The sequence below is a fragment of the Mustelus asterias genome, chromosome 17 (assembly GCF_964213995.1).
Source record: "Mustelus asterias chromosome 17, sMusAst1.hap1.1, whole genome shotgun sequence".
Taxonomy (NCBI): domain Eukaryota; kingdom Metazoa; phylum Chordata; class Chondrichthyes; order Carcharhiniformes; family Triakidae; genus Mustelus; species Mustelus asterias.
This window is the reverse complement of record NC_135817.1, coordinates 70,732,859-70,756,360: the sequence shown is the minus strand read 5'-3', so window position 1 is coordinate 70,756,360 and position 23,502 is coordinate 70,732,859. Positions and strand designations below refer to the sequence as shown.

Below are 23,502 nucleotides of genomic sequence, written 5' to 3'. Positions count from 1 at the left end.
CAATTTAAGGAAAATTATATCAAATAAAAGCACATGCCCGCTTATTTTGAAAGTGTGTGCTTGGTCTTTATTTTAATATTAGCAGTGAAAAGCCCATATGAAATAAGACATTGACTTTGTATAACTGCATATGCTGGGTGGAATTCAGTGCATTCCAGCCATGACTTTTATGCTTGTGCAATACAGATCAGAATACAAGTTATGTTTGATTTGATTTATTGTCACATGTATTAACATCCAGTGAAAGGTATTGTTTCTTGCGCACTATAAGACAAAGCATACTGTTCATAGAGAAGAAAAAGAGAGTGCAGAATGTAGTGTTACAGTCATAGCTAGGGTGTAGAAAAAGATCAACTTAATGCAAGGTAAGTCCATTCAAAAGTCTGACAGCAGCAGGGAAGAAGCTGTTCTTGAGTCGGTTGGTACATGACCTCAGACTTTTGTATCTTTTTCCCGATGGAAGAAGGTGGAAGAGAGAATGTCCGGGGTGTGTGGGGGTCCTTAATTATGCTGGCTGCTTTGCCGAGGCAATGGGAAGTGTAGACAGAGTCAATGGATTGGAGACTGGTTTGCATGATGGATTGGGCTACATTCACGACCTTTTGTAGTTTCTTGCGGTCTTGGGCAGAGCAGGAGCCATACCAAGCTGTGATACAACCAGAAAGAATGCTTTCTATGGTGCATCTGTAAATGTTGGTGAAAGTTGTAGCTGACATGTTAAATGTCCTTAGTCTTCTGAGAAAGTAGAGGCGCTAGTGGGCTTTCTTAACTATAGTGTCGGCATGATGGGACCAGGACAGGTTGTTGGTGATCTGGACACCTAAAAACTTGAAGCTCTCGACCCTTTCTACTTTGTGCCTGTTGATGTAGACAGGGGCATGTTCTCCTTTACGCTTCCTGAAGTCGATGACAATCTCCTTCACTTTGTTAACATTGAGGGAGAGATTATTGTTGCCGCACCAGTTCACCAGATTCTCTATCTCATTCCTGTACTCTGTCTCGTCATTGTTTCAGATCCGACCCACTACGGTGGTGTTGTCAGCAAACTTGAAAATCGAGTTGGAGGGGACTTTGGCCACACAGTCATAGGCTTATAAGTATAGTAGGGGGCTGAGGACACAGCCTTGTGGGACACCGGTGTTGAAGATGATCGCGGAGGAGGTGTTGTTGCCTATCCTTACTGATTGTGGTTTGTGAGTTAGGAAGTTCAGGATCCAGTCGCAGAGGGAGGAGCCGAAGCCCAGGCCACAGAGTTTGGAGATGAGTTTAGTGGGAATAATGGTGTTGAAGGGTGAGCTGTAGTCAATAAATAGGAGTCTGACATAGGTGTCCTTGTTATTTAGGTGTTCCAGGGTTGTGTGTTTCAAATTAGCTCCGGCTTCCTCCCATAGTCTGGAAGACGTGCTGGTTAGGTGAATTGACTATGCTAAATTCTCCCTCTGTGTACCCAAACAGGTGCCGGAGTACAACGACTAGGGTATTTTCACAGTAACTTCATTACAGTGTGAATGTAAGCCTACTTGCTACTAATAAATAAACTTTTTTTTATTGCCCATCTTAAATTGTCCTCAAGGTGGTGATGGTGAGTCACCTTCTTGAACCACTGCAGTCCTTGTGGCGTAGGTACATCGCAATGTTATTGGGGGGGGGGCGGGGGGGGGGTTCCAGAATTTTGACCCAGTTGGTGAAGGAACAATCTGATAATGTTCCCATGTGCCTTCTGCTCTCATCCTACTTTGTGGTGATGTATGTATGGTTCGAGGTCCTGTCAATGGAACAGGGCAATTTGACGATGGTACGCACATACTGCAGTCACAGCACGTTCACAGTGAAGGGAATGAATATTAAATTTAAGTTTATTCATTAATGTCAAAAGTATGCTTACATTAACACTGCAATAAAGTTACTGTGAAAATCCCCCAATTGCCGCATTCCGGTGCCTGTTCGGGTTACACTGAGGGAGAATTTAGCACGGCCGATGCACCCTAATCAGCACGTCTTTCAGACTGTGGGAGGAAACCGGAGCACCCAGAGGAAACCCACGCAGACACGGGGAGAATGTGCAGACTCCGCACAGACAGTGACCCAAGCCGGGAATCGAATATGGGTCTCTGGCGCTGTGAGGCAGCAGTGCTAACCACTGTGCCACGTGGTGGATAGAATGCCGAGGTGCTTTCTTTTGGATAACGGGAATGTTTCAAGTATGGTTGCAGCTGCAAGTGGAGGGCATTTGATTACATTGTCTTGTGCCTTATAGATGGAAAAAAGATTTGGGAGGTCAGGAATGAAGCCATTCGCTGGGGGCGATTCTCCCAAAAAAATTCTATTCTAAGTGCTGAATTCATGGGAAAACTGGTGTAAATCGTGATTGTTTTCTCAGTGGGAGTTCAGACTCGAATCTCCCACACTCTGTGCAATGTAGAGTTCACAATTGTGAATATCATTAAAAGCTTGGGGGGGGCGGGGCCTATTCATGCCAGAGGCTGACAGTTCCGGAACTCTGCGCATGCGCACTGGCCCTGAGCTATCAGACTGCACTCAATCGCTGGCCAACCCGGGACCCCGCAGTTCTACCCCTCCAGCCCCCCACAACGCCTGATCGCAGCCCCCATGAGCGTCCCCGGGCTAGCCCCAAACCGCACCCCCCCCCCCTCCAGAAGTGCCCTGATCTCCAGCCCTCCCCCACCCCCCGTCCCAGCAGTGACGATCCCCCCTACACCGGCAGATCCCCGCACCATAACCCGGCAGAACCCCCCACACCTCCACCATGGCAGAAACCCCCCAACACTCCACCCCAGCAGACCCTCCCCACTCACCCCACCACCCCGGCCCACCCCAATTGCTGGCCTCTCTCCAGTCCCGACTGGATCCAAATGGCAGAGTGGCAGCAGGACCCCCCCACCCCTTGGCACTGCCCAATGCCTGGTGGGCATCGCCAACATGCCCCCTGGGCATGGACACTTTGCCCCTTGGGCAGTGCCGGGTGGCACAGGCTGGCATTGCCCAGGTGGCACCACCTCCCCACTGCCCAACATCCTGGGGGGCCGCAATTGTCCCCGTACACTCCAGCAGGGTCTCCTGCTACTTCCCTGAAAGTGGGGAGCTACTCTAAACCCTGCCGGAGTGAAGTTGTACTGGCGGAGTGGGAGATGCTATCGGGCCCGGAGAATTCAGTCCCGGGCCTGATAATCATATACAAATAACATTAAAAATAGATTTAAACTTACCTGGTCTTCCCATCGGTTTCCTGCGTGGTCCTGACCATGCCTGCTTTCCGGAGGTGGGAGAGAATCCCAAGAATTGCGCATGCGTGCATTTTAAAAAATAAATCTCAGGTGGCACAATGGCACAATGGTTAGCACCGCTGTCTCACAGAATCAGGGACCCGGGTTCAATTCCCGGCTTGGGTCACCGTCTGTGTGGAGTCTGCACATTCTCCCCGTGTCTGCGTGGATTTCCTCCGGGTGCTCTGGTTTCCTCCCACAGTCCAAAGATGTGCATTGGCCATGGTAAATTGACTCTTAGTGTCAGGAGGACTAGCTGGGGTAAATGCATGGGGTTATGGGGATAGGGCCTGGGTGGGATTGTGGTCGGTGCAGACGTGATGGACCAAATGGCCTCCTTCTGCACTGTAGGGTTCTATGGATCTCCTAACTGAACCCGCCAAAAAATTAGCGGGTTGGAATGAGAGAATCACCCCTGCTATGTTCAAAAATGGTAATGCTATTCAATGTCACTCAATATTTAATCTGGAAATCAATTTGATTAAACAGTGCATGGCTCCTAAAGTTTGAGACATGTCAGGAACAACAGGTTCAACCTAAAAAGGAAATGATCGGGTCTATTTGCATTTCACTGTGCAGATACTGTGTTAACACTGAAAAAGTGCGAGTTGTATTGTAACAAACTGTTATTCTAATCCCACCCCTCACAACATTTACAGTAATGTAAACTCAACAAATTAATAGTTCTTGCAGTAGTTAATACTGTGTAAAGCCAAACAGGATACTTCTTTAAAAAACATCAGGGAACGTCTATTTTTAGCAGCTTGTGGTTTATTCAAAACTTCGATGCTTGCCTTGTATGAAATGTTGACACAGAAACTTTGGGATTGGTGGAGAGAAGAAAATTATAGTTGGATCAATTAATCTGAATTTAAATACCCAAAGCAGATTCCGACCCCAATTGCATTCTATATAGCTTAGTGAATTGAGGCAAAGGCTCAATATTGTCATAGTATGCAAATTGGCACGGTTATACCTAAACTTAATGGGCAAGAAAAGCTGTATGCAACTCACTGGTTTCACAGCTGCCTTTTCCAGGCAGATCAGTCAGCACTGTGTGTAACTTCAAAGTGCTGGCGAGGAGTAACATGGCCAGCTGGGGTGGGGGCATGCCAGCAAAGCTGGAATTCAGAGATTGGAATGCCCTTTTTAAAGGATGGAGCCATCTCAAAGTAAAGTTAAAGGCCACTCTCCTGGACATCTGGACCCCCCACAAACATTGGTAAATATGGGGAACACCTCCAACCCTCACACACAGAGAGGGTCATACCTTCCTCCACAAGGCAAGCTTCAGGGTGACTCGACATCAATGCCCCCCATCTGCCAGCATCGGGGCACCTCCCCCTCATCATCCATTGGACCCCCCCCCTCCCAAGTAAGGGGAACCTTCCCTAATGGGGCTACACAGAGGTCCGACCCCGGCACTGCCAAGGTACCAGGCAATGTCCATTGCCACCCGGGCGGGGGGTGGGCGCTATACCCATCTCCGTGCCCTCTGGCGTGAGCAGCATGACTGTTTTACTGGTTTTCATTTTTGAAAACCAGTCGTGATTCCTGCCGACGTGACGTCACTCCAGCAAGTGTTGGGGTGTCGGCGGGAGCATTCAATGCTCCCAGAAGCAAGGGCATTAAACCGTTTGATATTCAAATTAAGTCAATGGAATTAAGGATCACGCCCAGAGGATTACATCACTGGTGGGGGTGGGGAAGATCTCAAACTGAAATCACGCCACTACAAATCCCATTATGGACCTCTCCCAAGATTTAGTGGCCTTAATTGGATTTGTGCCCACGGCATACGGGCCCTCAGAATCATGCACCCATTGTGTACGTTTTATGTAATATTAATTATTTATCTGGAATCAACTTGTGGAGGTGAATTAAGTCACGTTCTTTCAATGTCTTTCAATTTTGGGTTGGCTGGTTGTAAGTCAAGATTTCATTTTCTCATAAATAATCATCTCACTCATTTATATAATACTGTACAATATGCTTTATTGCCTGCTAGGAAATAATGATAGAGAATAACACTGCAGCAGCATACAGCATTATAAACAGAGGAAAAAGGAAATCTGTGTTTCAATCACAAAACTAAACAGACAGGCAATAAACAGTACGCAATATAAAATGATCATCTGTCAAATTATGCAACTTTTATATAATTAGTGGCTTTAAACTCTTAATTATCAGTAGTAAAATTTCTGAATTCAATTTCTACAGAGCATATTAGTAAGAAATATATAAGGGACTCTGCTCAAAGCAATACAAAGGAGCTATATACACAGGCACCTTCTGTAACAAGAACTGATTCTCGTGTAATGGGGATATCCTAACATCACCAAGAATTTTGCTTCACGTTTTCAAAATTATACTTTACTGAAATTACTCTCCTAGGAACATCAAAATGAGAACCTACAGCAGTCTCCTAATTACCATAAGTGTGTTTAACCAAATAGCTTACATCCACATTCACTCTGCAAGATCAAACTGAAGATGCCATTCAGTCACACTATGTATCCTTTCAATTAATGTTCTGAATTGTAGTATACTATTGAACATTTTACAAATAAAGGCTCTATGTCATCTACTTTGTTGCCTGCAACAAGAAGAAAAAGGCAAATATTTCAGTATGGTGATGATGTCGCTGAGCATCTACGCCGTCACAACTCCTCTGTGTGTGTGTGTGTGTGTGTGTGTGTATGCGCGCCTAATAGTGTGCTGATCCTGCAAGTCATTTTTAAATACCACTGCGACAGGAACCATGCTTAGCCCTTTCTTGGACATTGTGGGTCTACTCATAACAAATCATGAGATGACACAGGGCCTTTACACTTTAATTCTTACTGCCACAGATCTCAGAACTTCACACTTGATATCAGGGTTGCTTGTCATTGAACAGCCAGCTCTTCCGAAGTGCGTCGACTGGGACAACATAACTCAAGAAACCTGTTAAACAAGTTTGGAACCAGGGCTGAGAATTAAAACAAAAAGCACTGGCCAGCCTCGTGTGGTTTTTGGGTCAATTAAAAACAGTCTTTATGTGCAATGTAATTGCGTCGCTAATTTGGATACTCTTGTGAACTATGACGTTACAAAGTGTCTGATACGAGTTTGATTAATGTAATTAGAGGTTTCAGCACCTTCCTGAGTTTTCAAACCGTCGATGGATTATTTACCACCAAAACACTGCCATAGCGACACTACTGGTATCAATGGTTACATTAACACAACTGAAACTCTATTTACATTTTACTGATATAAATAATTTGAAGCATATGGATCATCAAAGGCCTCCAAAAACTGAATTGAAGTACTGCTGATGGTGATCCGTCTCACTAAACAAGGAACATTTGCACAGTTAAGCCCTGTTGCTGATGCAATGTTGGCATCAAAACCCCTGGCTCATTAGTGGACAGCTGCCCAGTTCCCTGAACCGTACGCCCAAATAATAAAAAAGTGAGCCAGAGGAATCTTTCCAGCTACATCAATGAAAGTTCACTTGCTGTGAATGTTCAAAGGAAGCATTCCATACCTTTCTATGCATTTGCAAAGATTTGGGCAGTTGACACTTCAGTTCCGATCCAAAACATGGCAATGATAATAGCATTGTCGAAACAAGGCCACCAACTCAGGCTTGATGGAGATTAATTTAAAAAATATCACAAGTGAGTCTCAAAATGAGCTTTCTCGTAAGAAAAAAGAACAATTAATCGAATTGAAGTTTTCTTAGAGCCCATGATGTAATTGTTGGCGGACACACGCCCATAATGGACATGGGCAATTCCTAGGTGCATTCAACAAATATCAAACATAAATAAAATTTAAACTGCAACTTTGTCCCGCTTTCTTTACAAACTGAACACGTTTATTTGTGCACAGTCTACTTTTATTTCAAAGTTGCTTCTTTCAGGTTATCTGATTACTTAATTTTAAGCAATTAAATTCCCACTTTGCTGTGCTTTTGAAATTTATTTTGAATTAAACAATTAAGTGCAAACAAAAGACTGAATTATCACAATAATGCACACTTTCTTTTTGGTGTGGAACAGGTTGGGATCTTCCTTTAAACAGTCCCAGCAGTATAATCAAAGCCCAGAGATTACAGATGTTCACAAAGATGAATAGCGAATTTCTGGGCTAGTCAGCATGGCTTTGACTGTCTGCTGTAAACTAATTACTTATATATCTGCCTTTTATTCTAATGAAATATAATTCATTTAATACTTCTTGTGAATCAGGAAACATCCCTGCATTTTTGGTATTAAAATTAAAATCAATTGTACATTATTAAACTATTCCATCCCTCTTCCAAACAATTAAATATTTCAATCTATCTGTCAAACCACCATTTAAAAATATACTACTGGAATCATTTTGTTAATTGGCCTAAAGCAAATCTGGATTTATAAAATATCAAACTGTAGCGTACATTTGGTCAAAAATACAGGCATATCACTCAGTTCTCTGCCAACCCTTTGTAGGCCACATTCTACTGTTTCTAATTGTGGGCTATGTTTTATTACTGTATATCCTCTCCATTATCATTTGGGTTATCTACTTGCCTTGCTGCTTACTCGACTTGAACCTGTGACCACAAGGGTGTGACACAAATATTTTAGCTAGTACACGTGACTGGGTCAGTAGAGTTTCTTTTTTCTTCCAACTTTTCCAAAAATTAAACCTTTTCTCAATTCGGTATCAAATACTAAGTAAGAAACGCAATTATGAATGATCTCTTTGGCCACAGGGTGTTACCGCAGCAATTATAAATAAGACATCACCACAACAAAAAAAAGTTTAACTTTTGCAAAGCCATCTTTGTCTCCAACACAAATTCAAGAAAATACTTAAATACCTTATTAAACATTTTTAAGGCCAAATAAAAGTGTCCGCTAGAATACACTGCACATTCTGAGCTTGTTGAATGTGCCTCACTGTAGTACATAAAGAAATCATTTTCTCCAAGTTATATTATCCATTTTGTTTAAATTCTAACTTCATTTAAAATAAACATCTACGATAAAAAAATGTGCATGTTAGATCTGAGTTAGGAAATTACATCCGCAAAGCAAATTCTCATAGCCACTATAAAAGTGTAAGATCAACATTCCAGGTTCAGTTGTCTGAACAAAACATTAATTACATGGCAGCAATAATTTGTTGCTATTTCAGTCACTACTTAAGAGTATTGTTTAATGACAAACTAACTCACGGCTCAGCAATTACTTACTTAGATGATAAGGGTTCCCAAGATTATCCTTCATTAACTGAGCGACATGTCAACTTGGTCTTAGAACAAAATTATTTGGGATTACAACCAGAATAAGTCAAATTTCCAGGCCCTGTACATAGGATGTGGAGTCACACCTTTAAGACTGCCGTATTGTTTCACCCCCTTTTCTGTATCCACACAAGAGAAGAACTCCAAATGTCATACTTAGAACCGTCCCACGCCCATTCTGCTCACGTCGGACAAAGCAATAGTAAATTAACTTATTCAGGGGCCACAGCAAATGATCAGTTATTGTATTTCCTAATAATAATAAAAGCCCTAATTAGAATTCACTAGTACAAGTTAATTGGATGATGCTTTGTGAATAAAATATTGACATCAAGGATTAGATAAATCCTTTCTGTATAAATCAAGTTACAACGACCTGGACTATTCCCATTTGGAAAAATGGCAATTCCTAGGTGCAAAAGGATCCTTCAGGAGTAGCCAAACTTACATTAAAACTCTTTTAACTAATTGCTTTAACTAATTCTCTTGAAGACGTCATCAGTGTGTATTAGTGGCCACTTCTTTAAACTGCATTTTGTCCTGATCTGCAAATTGGGACTACCGCATGGAATTTTTGATCACCAAACATTTTCCTGCAGCAAGCATTGCTAACCAGCTGTAGCTGGCTCCTACAGTCCATCACAGGGAATGCTGTCAAGAAGAACTTCCTGTTTGCAGCACTATTGTCAACAGCAATAACCACATCTACTAACCCACCCATCAACCGTCACAGTTTGATTTAGTTGGTCTTAAATAATCACCTCGCATGTTATTGTAAGACTGGGTCATTTTGATGTCTATCTTGCAGATAATTTACCACTAGTCAATGTATTAAAAAATTGGGAGTGTGAAAATAGATGCACAGAGGCCCCTGAAAAAAAATGTTGTCCTGCCGATAAATTAAGGAAAGCAAATTTTATAACTAATGTTCATGAACGGTTAGACATTTATTCTCTTTAGAAGGCAGGAAATGATGTTGTCCTGCTTGGGTTACTGCATTTTATTAGCTTATTCTGTGAAAATTCAACACAATTGCTAGAACTAATAGTGTAACTTGTAATAATGGGTGGCAAATGCAGGTCCATGGGCCATTATGTCAGGTTAATCACGGCAATTCCTGATTGGGACACAATCAAGACCATAAACCATTACTGCAGCCATACGTTCAACAGGAATATTACAAAAGGAATGTTTCCCTTGCAACAATTACCCTTGCATCAACCTATTAACGTAACCTTTAACTATAGGGCAAGTATTATGCATCAAAATAAAATGCCTGGTTATATAAACAATCCTAATCTCTAAATATTCCATGGATACTTAATTTTGTATCAAGCATTTAATATTTCAAAAAAAAAGGCCACAAGAACAAAATTATACTTTTCTGAAAGCAGTAGTGAACATTGAGAGTTGAAAGGATTAATCTCCTGTTGGTTCAATTTGCACTGTGTAAATTTCTACGGGGATTCTCCTTGTTCTTCAGCTGAATCTTTACATGCTTATGCAGCATTTTTGTCAAACTTCTGCCAAAGTTATGGTGTTGGGAGTAGGAGAAGCCTCGAGGAAATTTCTAACACAGTCTTATTTTTTTCCAAGTCTCACTTGGTGTATCCATTTAAATATGTGCAAGGGCAAAACCTAAAAGCTTGCTAATGCTTTGAAGAAGGGAAGTAAAGAGTGAGCCATTCCTGAAGCCCAATAATGCAACTCTTCCTGTCCACTTCTGCGTAGAAAGACTAGTAAATTCACTCTGTGGCAACTCTCAATGGTGCTGACACAATAATTTATAGCAGTGAAAACAGGAAAGGCAGAACATGCGTATGAACGATCAATTCTCTGTGTTGTCCACAGTCCTCATCCGTGAATGTTAATGGGCTTCAGTGTAAGCAAATGGGCACACTCCCAAATTAAGCACCAGTATAGCTGATACATGTTATATTAACACTTTTTAGGAACTCACACATCTATGTTGATGACCAAATCTTGGGGCCTTTTCACATGCTAAAAAAAGTGATATCAAGTGCAATAAGCTATACTTCAATGTAGTCACACACTCATTTTATAATTCAAAGAAAAGAGATCATGGTTAAACTCCATAACCCATAATTAATCTTATGGAAATGTCACTTAATGGTAAAGGAAACAAAATAAATGCAAAAATACAATGAATTGTATTCTACTTGGTCAACCATAAAATGTAGACATTTTTTTCTCATTATACTCAACTTGTGTGAGAAAGCATTGTGAAACATTTAAATACAGTAACTTGTGTACTTCTTTCCATTTTTAAATATTAGCTAGACTTTGGGCAAAAGCTGGTTTCTACAACGAGGAAAAGACATTTCTAATGACAAGCAGAGGATGGCAATTGCACAAAACGTTAACAAAAGGTTCTTTACAGCTAGAATGACAAAGAGTAAATGAATTATTGTATAAAGCAGTCACAAAAGGATCATGTTACCAGGATGGGCTATTTTGAGTTTTTACTTGGTAAGCCAGTGAAAGAGATGTGCAAACACCAAGCCAATTGGGAAACTGTCCTATCGATCTTCAAGAAATTGAGTACAATGAAGTCTTACTCCTTAATTTTACAAAGGTTACAGCTACAAAAGTTACAATTTTATTCAGCGAGCTAAGCCCTTTCATTTGCTTAACCGTACAGTTAGTTTAGACCCCGATTTCCCTTTAACTAACTTAATATTAATCTTACAGTCCAGAATGTTTAAACAGAAAGTTTAAGAATTTGCTTGTAAATGAGTCAAACAGTAATTTTGCGCCGAATAAATAATCTGTGCTGTACAGCATCAGTTGCTGGATAAATGAACTTTAGATACAGGTCAGGGAAAGGATTTTTGGTTTACGTTATTGTTTTGTTGAGAGAAGTGCGCCCATTTCCTGGTAGTCAACAGTGAAGACCAAAGCTTCAAATTAAAGCACATCAACAATGCAGCCACAGCTTTCCTGAGGTCCACATGCCTATTTTGGTGTGGAAACCTGAATCGCAAATTGTGATTTTTCATGTCAAAGGTAGAAATGGGTGGACTAAGCAAGAAAACAGAATGGGGTGGGAATGAATGTTCACCTGTCTTACCCAGTAACAATGAGGTGGAAGAGCTGACTCACACTTGGGTTTGTGCATTGTCAGGCAGAACTATATTTCATTTTGCTGAAGAAATTGATGATTTCATTCTCTTAATGTCTGAGAATCCAGAGTGAAATGCGTCAGTTCGATATGAACTGGACACTGTTTGGATTGCTCCCCTCCACTTTTATATAAAGTATGCATTATAAACAGGCACAAAATTGCAGTGAAACTTGTATTAGGATTAATGTCTCCACTAATAAAATTGTGCTCACCTACGTGAATAGAATTTTTTTTTTAAAAGGTACAGAAATAAGTGTTGACCTAATCTGAAATAACGCACTAAGATCTATCCAGGTTTCTGTATTCTGCATGCTTCGGAAATTTTACTTTCCTCCAAATCCCTCCCTTTGCTTTTTCTCGCCTGATGTCAACACTTAATGCTGATACATCGTTCTATCTATGACCACAGGCCTATTATCTATCATCCCACTCCCCTCCTCTCCCACCCCACAACACTCAACCCTGGTCACTCGCCTTTCTTCAATGTGGTTACTGATGGCTATTTCATTCTGGGACCAACAGAGTTGAGGCTCAGTTCTTATGCCTACGTGTTTTCATTTTGAGTGATGGGATGGGGCATCGGTGTGGTTACTATCAGACACTGGTACAGATCATCTCTGATGTGCTGGGATAAATAGATTAATGTCGAAACACCAGTGAGATCAACTGATGCAGCATAGGATCACAAATCAAAACTGTATCTCAATCATGTAAGGTGATTCATGAACCCACAAAGCCTTAATGGAAACTCATGTTTCTTTCAAAAATGTTGAATATGGTTAATATGGCGACTATACTATTGATATTTTCTTCTTTATGGCAGGCCTTACATATCTTCAAAGTGTCTATATTCATAGAATATTTTCATAGGATCCTTACAGTGCAGAAGGAGGCCATTTGGCCCATTGAGCCTGCACCAAGAACAATCACACCCAGGTCCTATCCCTGTAACCGAACGTACTTACCCTGGTAATCTCCCTGACACTAAGGGACAATTTAGCATGAACAATCAACCTGACCCGCACATCTTTGGACTGTGGGAGGAAACCGGCGCACCCGGAGGAAACCCACGCAGACATGGGGAGAACATGTAAACTCCTCACGGACAGTCACCCAAGGCTGGAATTAAACCCGGTCCCTGGCGCTGTGAAGCAGCAGTGCTTGCCAATGTGCCACTGCGCCACCCTAGCAGCTCAGTTGAGGCCAACTCAACTTCATCCACCGAGGGTGGGAAAAGCAAATTAATCTGACTGTCAAGGTTGGAATTCAAAGTGAGACATCTTAAATAAATTTATAACCGCCATCACAGAAGTTACACTGGAGAAAAGTACATGTGCATTTGGAAAAAAACAAGTAAAGTTAGAACTCAAAGACTATCACGTGCAGACAACATTCCTTCCTACAGTTCCACCCTTCTGGATTCCATTTTTTGGCGCACAAATCTTAATTACAAAGTCAGCATTTCTTAGAAGTTGAATATGATTGCCCAAGAATTTAACATTGCAAACAAAACCTACTATGAATATGACAATTTACCAAGAAATGTACTTCAGATTTTGACCATCCGTCTATTAGTATCTTATTCTTGGAGTCAGATCTTGCTTAGGTTTAACATGTATCTAAACCAGACAGCAAGATATATTTGTGCATCATAGGCTGTTTAGTTCAGGTAGGAGCACCTAATACATGTTCCATTATAACTGTGCCATTGTATTTATTACTAGCTTTTTTATTGCAAATTCCAGTCACAATCTTCAAAAAGAACAAAACATCTCTGACGTGAACAGCATGTACTATTCCTCGTGTGCTGCTTATAAAAATTGGATATAATACATACAGTACACCGAATAACCCTGCAAGTTTGTGTGAAAAATAGACTTATTCTCGTACAATTAATATCTGGCATTTGTTGGTGTTAAGGATGTTGGGTTAACGACCGTTAATGCCCAGGCAACAACTGGTGTTGTATTACTGTGACTACATGGAACAGTGCAAGACTGTGTTCATGTAGATGCTGATGACTGACCCTCACAGGTTGTGCCAACTCACTTTCAGTCCAAGCTGTTTTCCATTCTGGTAACATGATCTTCAACCAACCAACATGGGAAGAAAAATATTTTGCATTTCAAGCTAAGCAGTACTAAACATCAGTAATTGTAGTTGTTGGTCTGACAGAAGACTTTTTTTTTGTTTCTCTTCTCCTTTGTGCTGATAATACTTCTGCAACCTGAAATAAGACCTGAATATCTCCTCAGTAATTTGCTGAATTAGTAACCCTACAACCATCATAATAATCATTCACTGTAAAAAACACAGCAGTGCAACAGTTGGGACCTAAAAAGCTTTGCAGGATTTCTGCCACTATTAGTGCCTAATTGCTTAAAAAATAAGCAAATTACTTTACACATCTTAACAGTATATTGGAAAACAGTCACGTCCAGTAAACCAGCCCCATGCAGGGCCAGTGAGGTTTAGCAAGAGGAAGCAAAAACAATAGGTGTCGAGTCATCATGGAAAACAAAAAAAAACAACAAGCAAAAAAGATTGTATGTGTGTAACAAAAGGTATCATCTGTACAGAGACAGATTGTGCTATTAAACTCAACTACAGATTAACAGAGGTTTCAACTAAATAATGGCGCCATTGAAATAAAATGTCTTAATGTAATGGGCAAATGTAAAGAACTTCGAACTTCAATAATATTTTTTCCTGCCACACCATCTCAGTAATCGGGCAGAAGTTCATGATTAAACAGTTTCTGTGAAGCTCAAATCAAAATGTGCTTTAAAAAAAAAAGGAAAAAAAAAAAGAGAGGTTGACAATATCTAGTCACTAGCACAGTGCATCAGTGTTACTTGAGAAAAGCTAGAAGTTGCAGCAAACTCGAGTAGCTCACACTCTGATCGTGTAGCGTGCAGCGGCAAGAATTGCCAGTAGGTTTCATGGGCAGTTGCTCTGTGTAACAGCTATTTTTTTTAATATAACCAGGCTGTCTTCAGACAGGGAACCAAAAGCTGGAGAAACTGGTCGAGCCCCATTCGCAAGTGTTTAATGCTCAAACTCTGAGCCTGTCCGTGGGGCTTTGCCGAGCCAGTGTTTCCCAGCTGTCTTGTGAGGACCCCAGCCACGGAAGGGCGAGACTCCCACAATGCAGTCTATGTCAGGTCAAACTGACCCATCTCCTGTGTTTCTAGACTTTGTAGAGATACAAAGTAATAATGCATTTATTGGTCTGCACAGGAGATAAGTACTGAGGTTTGTGCCATTTCCTTGGGTTGTCCATCGTGGTTCAGAGAAACTGCACGCTGGCCTCTGCAGAAAAACAAAACAAACAATATAAGAATCAGTGCTACTTATACACACACACACACTGACCAACAAGTTACCTTCACTATCAGCATTTAATGCCCCACGTTTTCATGGGGACCTTCATAATGTAACGGTGCATGAACTGACAAGTTTCCTGTGTTCTAATAAGATAAGCTTGAATTTGCAGTAAAATATTGTAAATAGCAGGTTTATTTTGCACCCAAACTATACCACTAGATGGCATAACTAATAAAAGCTATATGGGCATGACAAAGACTGCGTGTGAAATTAGAATCTGCTTGTTAAATTTTAGACTGGTTTCAATAAGACTATTATGCATGCATTCTGCCTCCATTTTTAATCATGTATTATAGAAATTTGACTCATTGTGCCTGCACCAACTCTCTGAAAGAGCTCTGAAAGTCCTACTCAGGACTTTCACTATGGCCCTGCAAATGTTTCCTTTACAAGGATACATCCTGTTCCCTTTTGAAAGTTAAGGTTACATCTGCTTCCACCACTCCTTCAGGTTGCAGGTTGTAAGATCTCTCTCAGCTGGATTTTCTCACTGGAGGGGGGTTTAATTCCGAGACCCAAACCTGAAGAGAAACAGGAAGCAGCTGCTACTCTCACCGAGTTGGGGATCTTGCTTAAGGGACGGGTCTGTCTTTTAATAAGCTGACAAGAGATGGAAATGGAGGCAGGTCAGTCAAAAGGCGGACTACGTTAAACTGGAAGGGAGACAGGACTCTAGGGCACGGTAGGCTGGTGATGCCTACTTTAAAAATTGAAGACTTTTTATATCATGGGGCCTGACCTCTCTGCCATGTGCAAGCCTCTTCAATTCCACTTCAAACTGCATCTTCTCACATTAACAGCTGACCCTGTCTCCAGCTCTAGTGAGCTGCTTTGAATTCCAACAGCTGTAATGTTCGACAACCTCGCTAGAAATGAGAAAATTATTAGGAACGGGCTCTCAGGGGCCCACGTCAATGCGAAATACCTCAGTAACAGGATTGGGCCTGTTCCACAGCTTGCTCCTTCCTTTGCCCTCAAGAAAATGGCGGAGGGCAGAAATGGAGGCAAGCATTCCAGTTACGCTCCTCAGCGGCCATTTTATCTATTGTCCTACCTCCGTTCCTATCTCATTGGGGCGGGGAAAACATGGCCTGGTGTCAAAACATTTCTTTTAATCTTCCCCTTGTTGCCAATTATCTTAAATCCATGCCCCACGTTTATTGGCTCTCTTGCCAGCGAAAATGGTTTCTTCTCATTACTCCCTCATAGCTTTTCCCCCCACAATTAATTTTCTCCGTAACTTTCACTGTTCTCAAAACAATTCCAGCTTCTCCAGTCTCTCCAAGTAGATCAGCATTATATAATCCTTTCATTTTCTGTTCTTATTCCCTAGATAGCAAAATGTCGGAAGTAGAGGCAGGAAATAATGACAGAAGAAGTTTACAGGGAGTGCTCACAGATGCAAGATTTTTAATATATTGTAGAGATGCACTGGTCAGTTTTACGAACTTGCCCCTAGAATCAAAGAATGGAGGCCCATTTTATTGGGTTCCCATCTCCTTTATACCACCTTTATACCAAGGGTGGGCGTGGGGTGAGACTGGAAGGGATGATCTTGGCCTCTTGCTTCGTTTTCCTTGGACAAGGCTGTCCATTGAAACCTGGTGCTGCGCCCTTCCCATGGATTCCACCAACAGGAGGGTCAGAAGGGTGCTACTGAGCGCAAGCCAAAAATTAGGGGCTGTATTTTTCCCTCCCAACACTGAGCTAGCTCGCACCTGGAGGACCAAACAGGAGTGGGGTAGGGCTGCAATTTGACAATTACCAGGCCGTTCCTCCTGCCTGCCATTTTCTCTGGGTCGGTAGAAGTGGCGGATTGCGATGTGACCGACACTTGAACTATGAAAGGGCTATGGGATGGGGGGTGAGGGCTGGAGGACTTTAAATCCGTGGATAGCTCTCAGCCAATCTCTTCAGGACCAAAGGTGGGCCTTTGAACCTGCCTGCCTCCGTAGCTGCCTCTGAATCTATTTAGGAAGTCGGAGCCCCGACTCCAGCTGGGTCACGTTTGAATGGGCCGACATTCTGAAGTCGGGAATGTAACTTTGGGAAATGCCCCAGCTCGCTGTTCCTGTTGCTGGCAGGAATACTTGGCACTTCAATATTTCTCAGCAATATGAGGAGGCGTTTCCTGTGGAGAAATTACCAGCCCTCCTGTGCACTTTGCGCACATTGTTCCTGTTCAACACCAGTCAGAGTGTGAGGCTGGAAAAGGCATTCCAGATAGTATAAATAAGGTAACCAAAGGAATAGTATTAAATATATTGCAATACATAGACATTTTAAAAAATACCGATAGGAACACTACGTGATGAACTAATTTTGCTTTATTGAATGGTTTTACTGTGGAATATGACTTTGATCCAATATTGGTAAGATCTTCAAAATTTGCCAACAATTTCTCTTCCTACGGTTAAAACAAACACTCTGCAGTTACTGACTGATTATTCTTTTACACTGTGCCAATACCTTATTCATCACCTCACCTATGTGCATTCTCCATGGCTGCAACTTCTGCCAAAGCAGCTAAACTGAAAAACGCTGGGATTGCAGATGTTGTTTGCACTTCTGGTGAAATACTGCATGCCTGCTCAGTTTCTGAACGACTGTCGTTGACTTCACTAACTAAAGTGTTTGTCTTTAGTGACTGCCTTTTCTTTTCCTGTTTACATGGCATCTTCTCCTTGGTCAGATCTGCAGAAATTTATAAGCAATTAGAATAGAATAGAATAGAATCCATACAGTGCGGAAGGAGGCCATTTGGCCCATCAATCCTGCACCAACAACAATCCCACCCAGGACTCATCCCCGTAACCCCATGTATTTATCTTGTTAGTCCCCCTGACACTAAGGGGCAATTTAGCATGGCCAATCAACATAACCTGCACATTTTTGGACTGTGGGAGGAAACCGGAACGCCCGGAGGAAACCCATGCAGACACGGGGAGAACGTGCAAATTCCGCACAGAAGACACCCGAGGCTGGAATTGAACCCGGGTCCCTGGCGTTGTGAGGCAGCAGTGCTAACCACCGTGCCACCGTGCCGTCCATAATTCTGAAATAGGGAATTTAGAAAAGGGGAAAAAATACATAATAATGTACCTTTTCCCCAAAGGTAGGGAAGTCTAAAACTAGAAAGCATAGGTTTACGGTGGGAGGGGAGAGATACAAAAGTGTCCAGAGGGGCAATTTTTTCACACAGAGGGTGGTGAGTTTCTGGAACCAGAGGTAGTAGTAGAAGTGGGTACAATTTTGTCTTTTAAAAAGCATTTAGATGGGTACGGTGGGTATAGAGGGATAAGGGCCAAATGCAGGCAATTGGGATTAGTTTAGGGGTTTTAAAAAAAAAGGGCGGCATGGACAAGTTGGGCCGAAGGGCCTGTTTCCATGCTGTAAACCTCTATGACTCTAATGCCAGCACATTTAAAAATGAATTACTCTCATTATTTTAGTAAGTCACTTCTCTCTGTACATCCCCCTTTGACAGAGGGAAGATAGCTAACTTGGTTTAAGGTCTCTTCCAATGGCATTGTGCAAGCAATCATTGATACTGACTACAGAAAATACATGCAAGGAGACAGGGTGGTTTGGGTGCTCATTACTTATTCTTGTGTACAACGGCTTCACCTCTCACTATTTCCTACACGAGTGGGATCAAGAACTTATTATAGAACAAAACCCTAGCATAAACCTTCACCCAAGTTGGATGAATAATTACCATCAAAAAGTATTGTGGCATTGTTTTAAAGTTACTAGGAATGGGCAAAAGGAGGGTGCACTTATGGTGCAGTTCTAACTTCCACTTTCTGGTACCACTTCACTGAATTCTGGAGTTAGGGTTCAACTTTAAGCATTTTTTATAAGACTCATTTCAGAGTCCTCCCGAGTACTTTATAAACTTAAAAATGTTGATTTAAATGCATTGAGAAGCAAGTGCGTTTCATTGGCATTTCAATATGTTAAAAAATTGTCATAAGCGCACATATGCAAAGCTTGCCTCGGTCCATGACACTAGGTGCAGTACTGCCGAGGGCATGGTACTGAATTGGTAACCCAGAGATTTTCATATGGTAATTTGTGGGCTGGCACGAGATCAAATGACTGAGAGAGATCAGATTGTTGCAATAACCCCAATGCTTCACTCATATCCTTCAGGGAAGGGAATCTGTTGCCAGTATTCAATGGCATATACATAACTCTGGTCCACACAATTTAAATGACTGAATGCCGAGCAAGCCATTCATTTGAATGAACAATCTCTCAGGTAACTTGGGATGGGCAATAAGTGCACCCTTCATTGATATTGGGACGTCACGGTGGCACAGTGGTTAGCACTGCTGCCTCACAGCGTCAGGGACCCGGGTTCAATTCCTGGCTTGGGTCACTGTCTGTGTGGAGTTTGCACATTCTCCCCGTGTCTGTGTGGGTTTCCTCCAGGTGCTCCGGTTTCCTCCCACATTCTAAAAGACGTGCTGGTTAGGTGCATTGATCCGAACAGGTGCCAGACTGTGGCAACCAGGGGAATTTCACAGTAACTTCATTGCAGTGTTAATGTAAGCCTTACTTGTGATTAATAAATAATCTTTATACCCACAAAAACAAGAAAAAAAAGGATTTGCAGATCATTACTTTAGCTACTGATATGAGATCGACAGCCAAGTTATAATCACAGCTTAAATGCAATGCATGTGTAATACATTCCTGCAAACAAACACATGAAAAAATTCAATCAAAATTAAGTTGAATGTCTCGCAGGAAACTAAAATACAGTACCAAATGGAAATTGATATTAATACCATCAAAAATTAATTCAGTATAGAGGTTGTACCATTAAAAAACAGCAAGTGCATTCATTACAAATCGAAACCCTTTTCAACTATTTACTCAGAAGTCCATCCTCTCAGAACATTATCTTCCACTTTTATAAGAATGCACACACATGGTTATCTGCACTTTATGACAGAAGTAATAATTAGGCTGTCAGCTCCAGCAACATCTGGGGTGGGATTTTCTGGCCGTGTTCGCCCAAAGACTGGAAAATCCTGCCCGAGGTCAAGGACCTTTGTATGGTCCTGTCCCGCTTGCCACAATTCCCGTGGCGGGCGGGATGGGAAGATTCCATTTTTTGAGTCTGCACATGTACAACGAAATGAGGAAATCAGGAAGTGCTTTCTGTGTTGCACTGTTCTTTCACAAGCCTTGCTACACCAGCTACTGTGCTGGTGCAGCACAGTGGTTAGCACTGCTGCTTCACAGCTCCAGGGTCCTGGGTTCGATTCCCGGCTGGGTCACTGTCTGTGTGGAGTTTGCACATTCTCCTCGTGTCTGTGTGGGTTTCCTCCGGGTGCTCCGGTTTCCTCCCACAGTCCAAAGATGTGCGGGTTAGGTTGATTGGCCATGCTAAAATTGCCCCTTAGTGTCCGGAGATGCGTAGGTTAGAGGGATTAGCGGGTAATATATGTAGGGATATGGGAGTAGGGCCTGGGTGGGATTGTGGTCGGTGCAGACTTGATGGGCCGAATGGCCTGTTTCTGCACTGTAGGGTTTCTATGATTTCTATGAACTCACTGATCAAGTTGGGATTCAAGTATATGAAAGACACGCCGCTATGGCACTTACCCACTAGTTAATTCCCAAATATGTCAGAGGAGGTTAGGGCTTGCACATTCAGGTGCAAGTGGATTTTTACTGGTCTTCCAAGTTTTAAATACTGCCAAGCAACTCAAAAATGTAGCTTTACCAGTGTGGAATTCCATTCATTTGAACTTCAACTATTATTAGAGATTTTAAGAAGTATTTTTAATTCTTTTCTTCTATCATACTCTCTCAATCCCATCGTTTTCTCCCTCTCTTTATTTTATTTTCTGTACATGAATTCACATTGAATTCAATATTTCCAAGTTATGCCTCCTGGCTTAGACTGTGTACCTCAGCGAGGATTTTCCAATCTGGTTGGTTGAAGAGACTACCGCCACTGGAGCGGTTGGTGTTCCAGAACAAAAGTGGGCACCGTCTGAACTTAAGTACTGACTAGTTTTCTCTACTCCCCTGTTGAGGGCATGGCCCTGGAAATGACCTCCAAATACCATGAACTGCCACCCAAAAATCCTGCATAAAATCGGTGGGTAGTGAACGGCGAGCGCTGCTGTTTTGCCATTGACTGCAAAGTCTGGTCATCCTACACCTACCTCCTGCAGGCGACAAACGGCCATCAGCTGTTCGTATTAAATGTGTTATTTTTGTTTTTCTGGCCTTGCGCTTTTGGCTGCCAACGAGGGGTTCTTGTGTCACGGCTGTTAGCGGACTGCTTGGAACTGATGGGGCATGATCCACCTTCTCCGTTTGTTCCTCAGAGTTCGTGTCTTGTGGTACTATGGCTGAAATATAAGAAACTATTAAGTTCACTTACCAACACTCCGGTAGTATTGACGAGCATAAAACAAGAACGCGCTGTGAGTTTGTTTAGAGAATATTGTAGAAATCTATCGACCTATTTCCAGTGCTGATACTTATGCCTCCTTAATTGATCTAACCCTGCCAATTTGCTATTATTTTGAAAGTTCTCCACATTGCTGATAATTTTTACTTAGTGTCTCCAATTGAATAAATAGCTTGATATAAAAGATGCACAATATGTACACATTAGAATTCAGTTCTTTGGCTAAATGCTTTTGAAGCAAATCCACATCATCCAGTTCAATCACTATAAAACATTGATGCCAGAAACTTGTAGAATTTTTTTTCCCAAGCTTCCAGGCTGATGTTAAAATCCTTCCAAATTAATTACGACACACATGCCAGAAACAAAGGATTACCACAGCCCTCAAATATATAGAATGAGGTGGGAAGCCATAGATAGTGTGTACAATACCAATGACCTTGATACAACTGATTGTAGAAAAGCACACAACCACTGCATGTTTAGGACATGTCCTGTGCTTTAACTCCTTCCTTTAAGAATTTCCAGCACCAGATTTAAATACAGAAGCATATTGGGTAACACAATTGAATTTGACACTCAGTGGTATAAGTACATTCCAAATTTCACTAAGAGATAGTCAGTAGGTGATCACTTTTATATTTAGGGCTTTACCCCAATGGATTTCAGTAAGGCGTTTGATAAGGTGCCCCATGCAAGGCTTATGGAGAAAGTGAAGGGGCATGGGATACAAGGGGACGTTGCTTTGTGGATTCAGAACTGGCTTGCCCACAGAAGGGAAAGAGTGGTTGTAGATGGGCCTTTTTCAGAGTGGAGGTCGGTCACCAGTGGGGTGCCTCAGGAATCTGTTCTGGGACCCTTGCTCTTTGTGATTTTTATAAATGACCTGGATGAGGAAGTGGAAGGATGGGTTGGCAAGTTTGCTGATGACACAAAGGTTGGAGGTGTTGTGGATAGTGTAGAGGGGTGTCAGCAGTTGCAACGAGACATAGATAAGATGCAAGACTGGGCGGAGAAGTGGCAGATGGACTTGAACCCAGATAAGTGTGTGGTGGTTCATTTTGGCAGGTCGATTAGGATGGAAGAATATAATATTAAGGGTAAGACGCTTGGCAGTGTGGAAGAACAGAGGGATCTTGGGGTCCGGGTTTATAGGACGCTCAAAGCGACGTCGCAGGTAGAGGCTGTGGTTAAGAAGGCGTATGGAATACTGGCCTTCATCAATAGAGGAATTGAGTTTAGAACTCGGGAGATAATGCTGCAGCTGTATAGGACCCTGGTCAGACCCCACCTGGAGTACTGTGCCCAGTTCTGGTCGCCTCATTACAGAAAGGATGTGGAAGCCATAGAAAGGGTGCAGAGGAAATTTACGAGGATGTTGCCGGGATTAAGTGGTATACCTTATGATAGGTTGAGAGAGCTAGGTCTATTCTCCTTGGAGAGGCGAAGGATGAGAGGTGACCTGATAGAGGTGTATAAGATGTTGAGAGGTATTGTTAGAGTGGATTCTCAGAGGCTTTTACCCAGGGCTGAAATGGTTGTCACGAGAGGCCACAGGTTTAGGGTGCTGGGGAGTAGGTGTAGAGGAGATGTTAGGGGTAGGTTTTTCACTCAGAGGGTGGTGGGTGCGTGGAATCGGCTGCCCGTAGTGGTGGTGGAAGCGGATTCGATTGAGTCTTTTAAGAGACTTTTGGATAGGTTCATGGAGGTTAGTAAGATAGAGGGTTATAGATGAGCCTAGAAGGTAAGGAAATTGTTCGGCGCAACTTGTGGGCCGAAGGGCCTGTTTGTGCTGTAGCTTTTCTATGTTCTATGTACCCAGTGTGAGATTGAGTTGCTAAATGATTAAATGGATAGTTGTTCAAAGATTTGCAATGATGCTTTATGGTAGATTAATGATGTGTTTACTGGATTCAAAGGAATACTAGAAATCATTAAATGGCTATCTTAACTGGAGGCTATGATA

The 23,502-nt window shown here is 42.1% G+C and overlaps 1 protein-coding gene across 8 annotated transcripts in view; it reads right to left on the bottom strand.

The window, feature by feature from the left end:
- Nucleotides 1–5,264: 5,264 nt before the first annotated feature.
- Nucleotides 5,265–23,502, bottom strand: part of bbx (BBX high mobility group box domain containing) — a 209,923-nt gene continuing 191,685 nt past the window's right edge. For all 8 annotated transcript variants that reach the window (XM_078232941.1, XM_078232937.1, XM_078232939.1 and 5 more), the window contains 3 exons: nt 21,286–21,474; nt 17,584–17,791; nt 5,265–15,022 (listed from right to left, as the gene is read on the bottom strand). In XM_078232941.1, the coding sequence (XP_078089067.1) occupies nt 14,935–15,022; nt 17,584–17,791; nt 21,286–21,474 (485 nt within the window). In that variant the 3' untranslated portion in view covers nt 5,265–14,934. The remainder of the gene's footprint in view (nt 15,023–17,583; nt 17,792–21,285; nt 21,475–23,502) is intronic.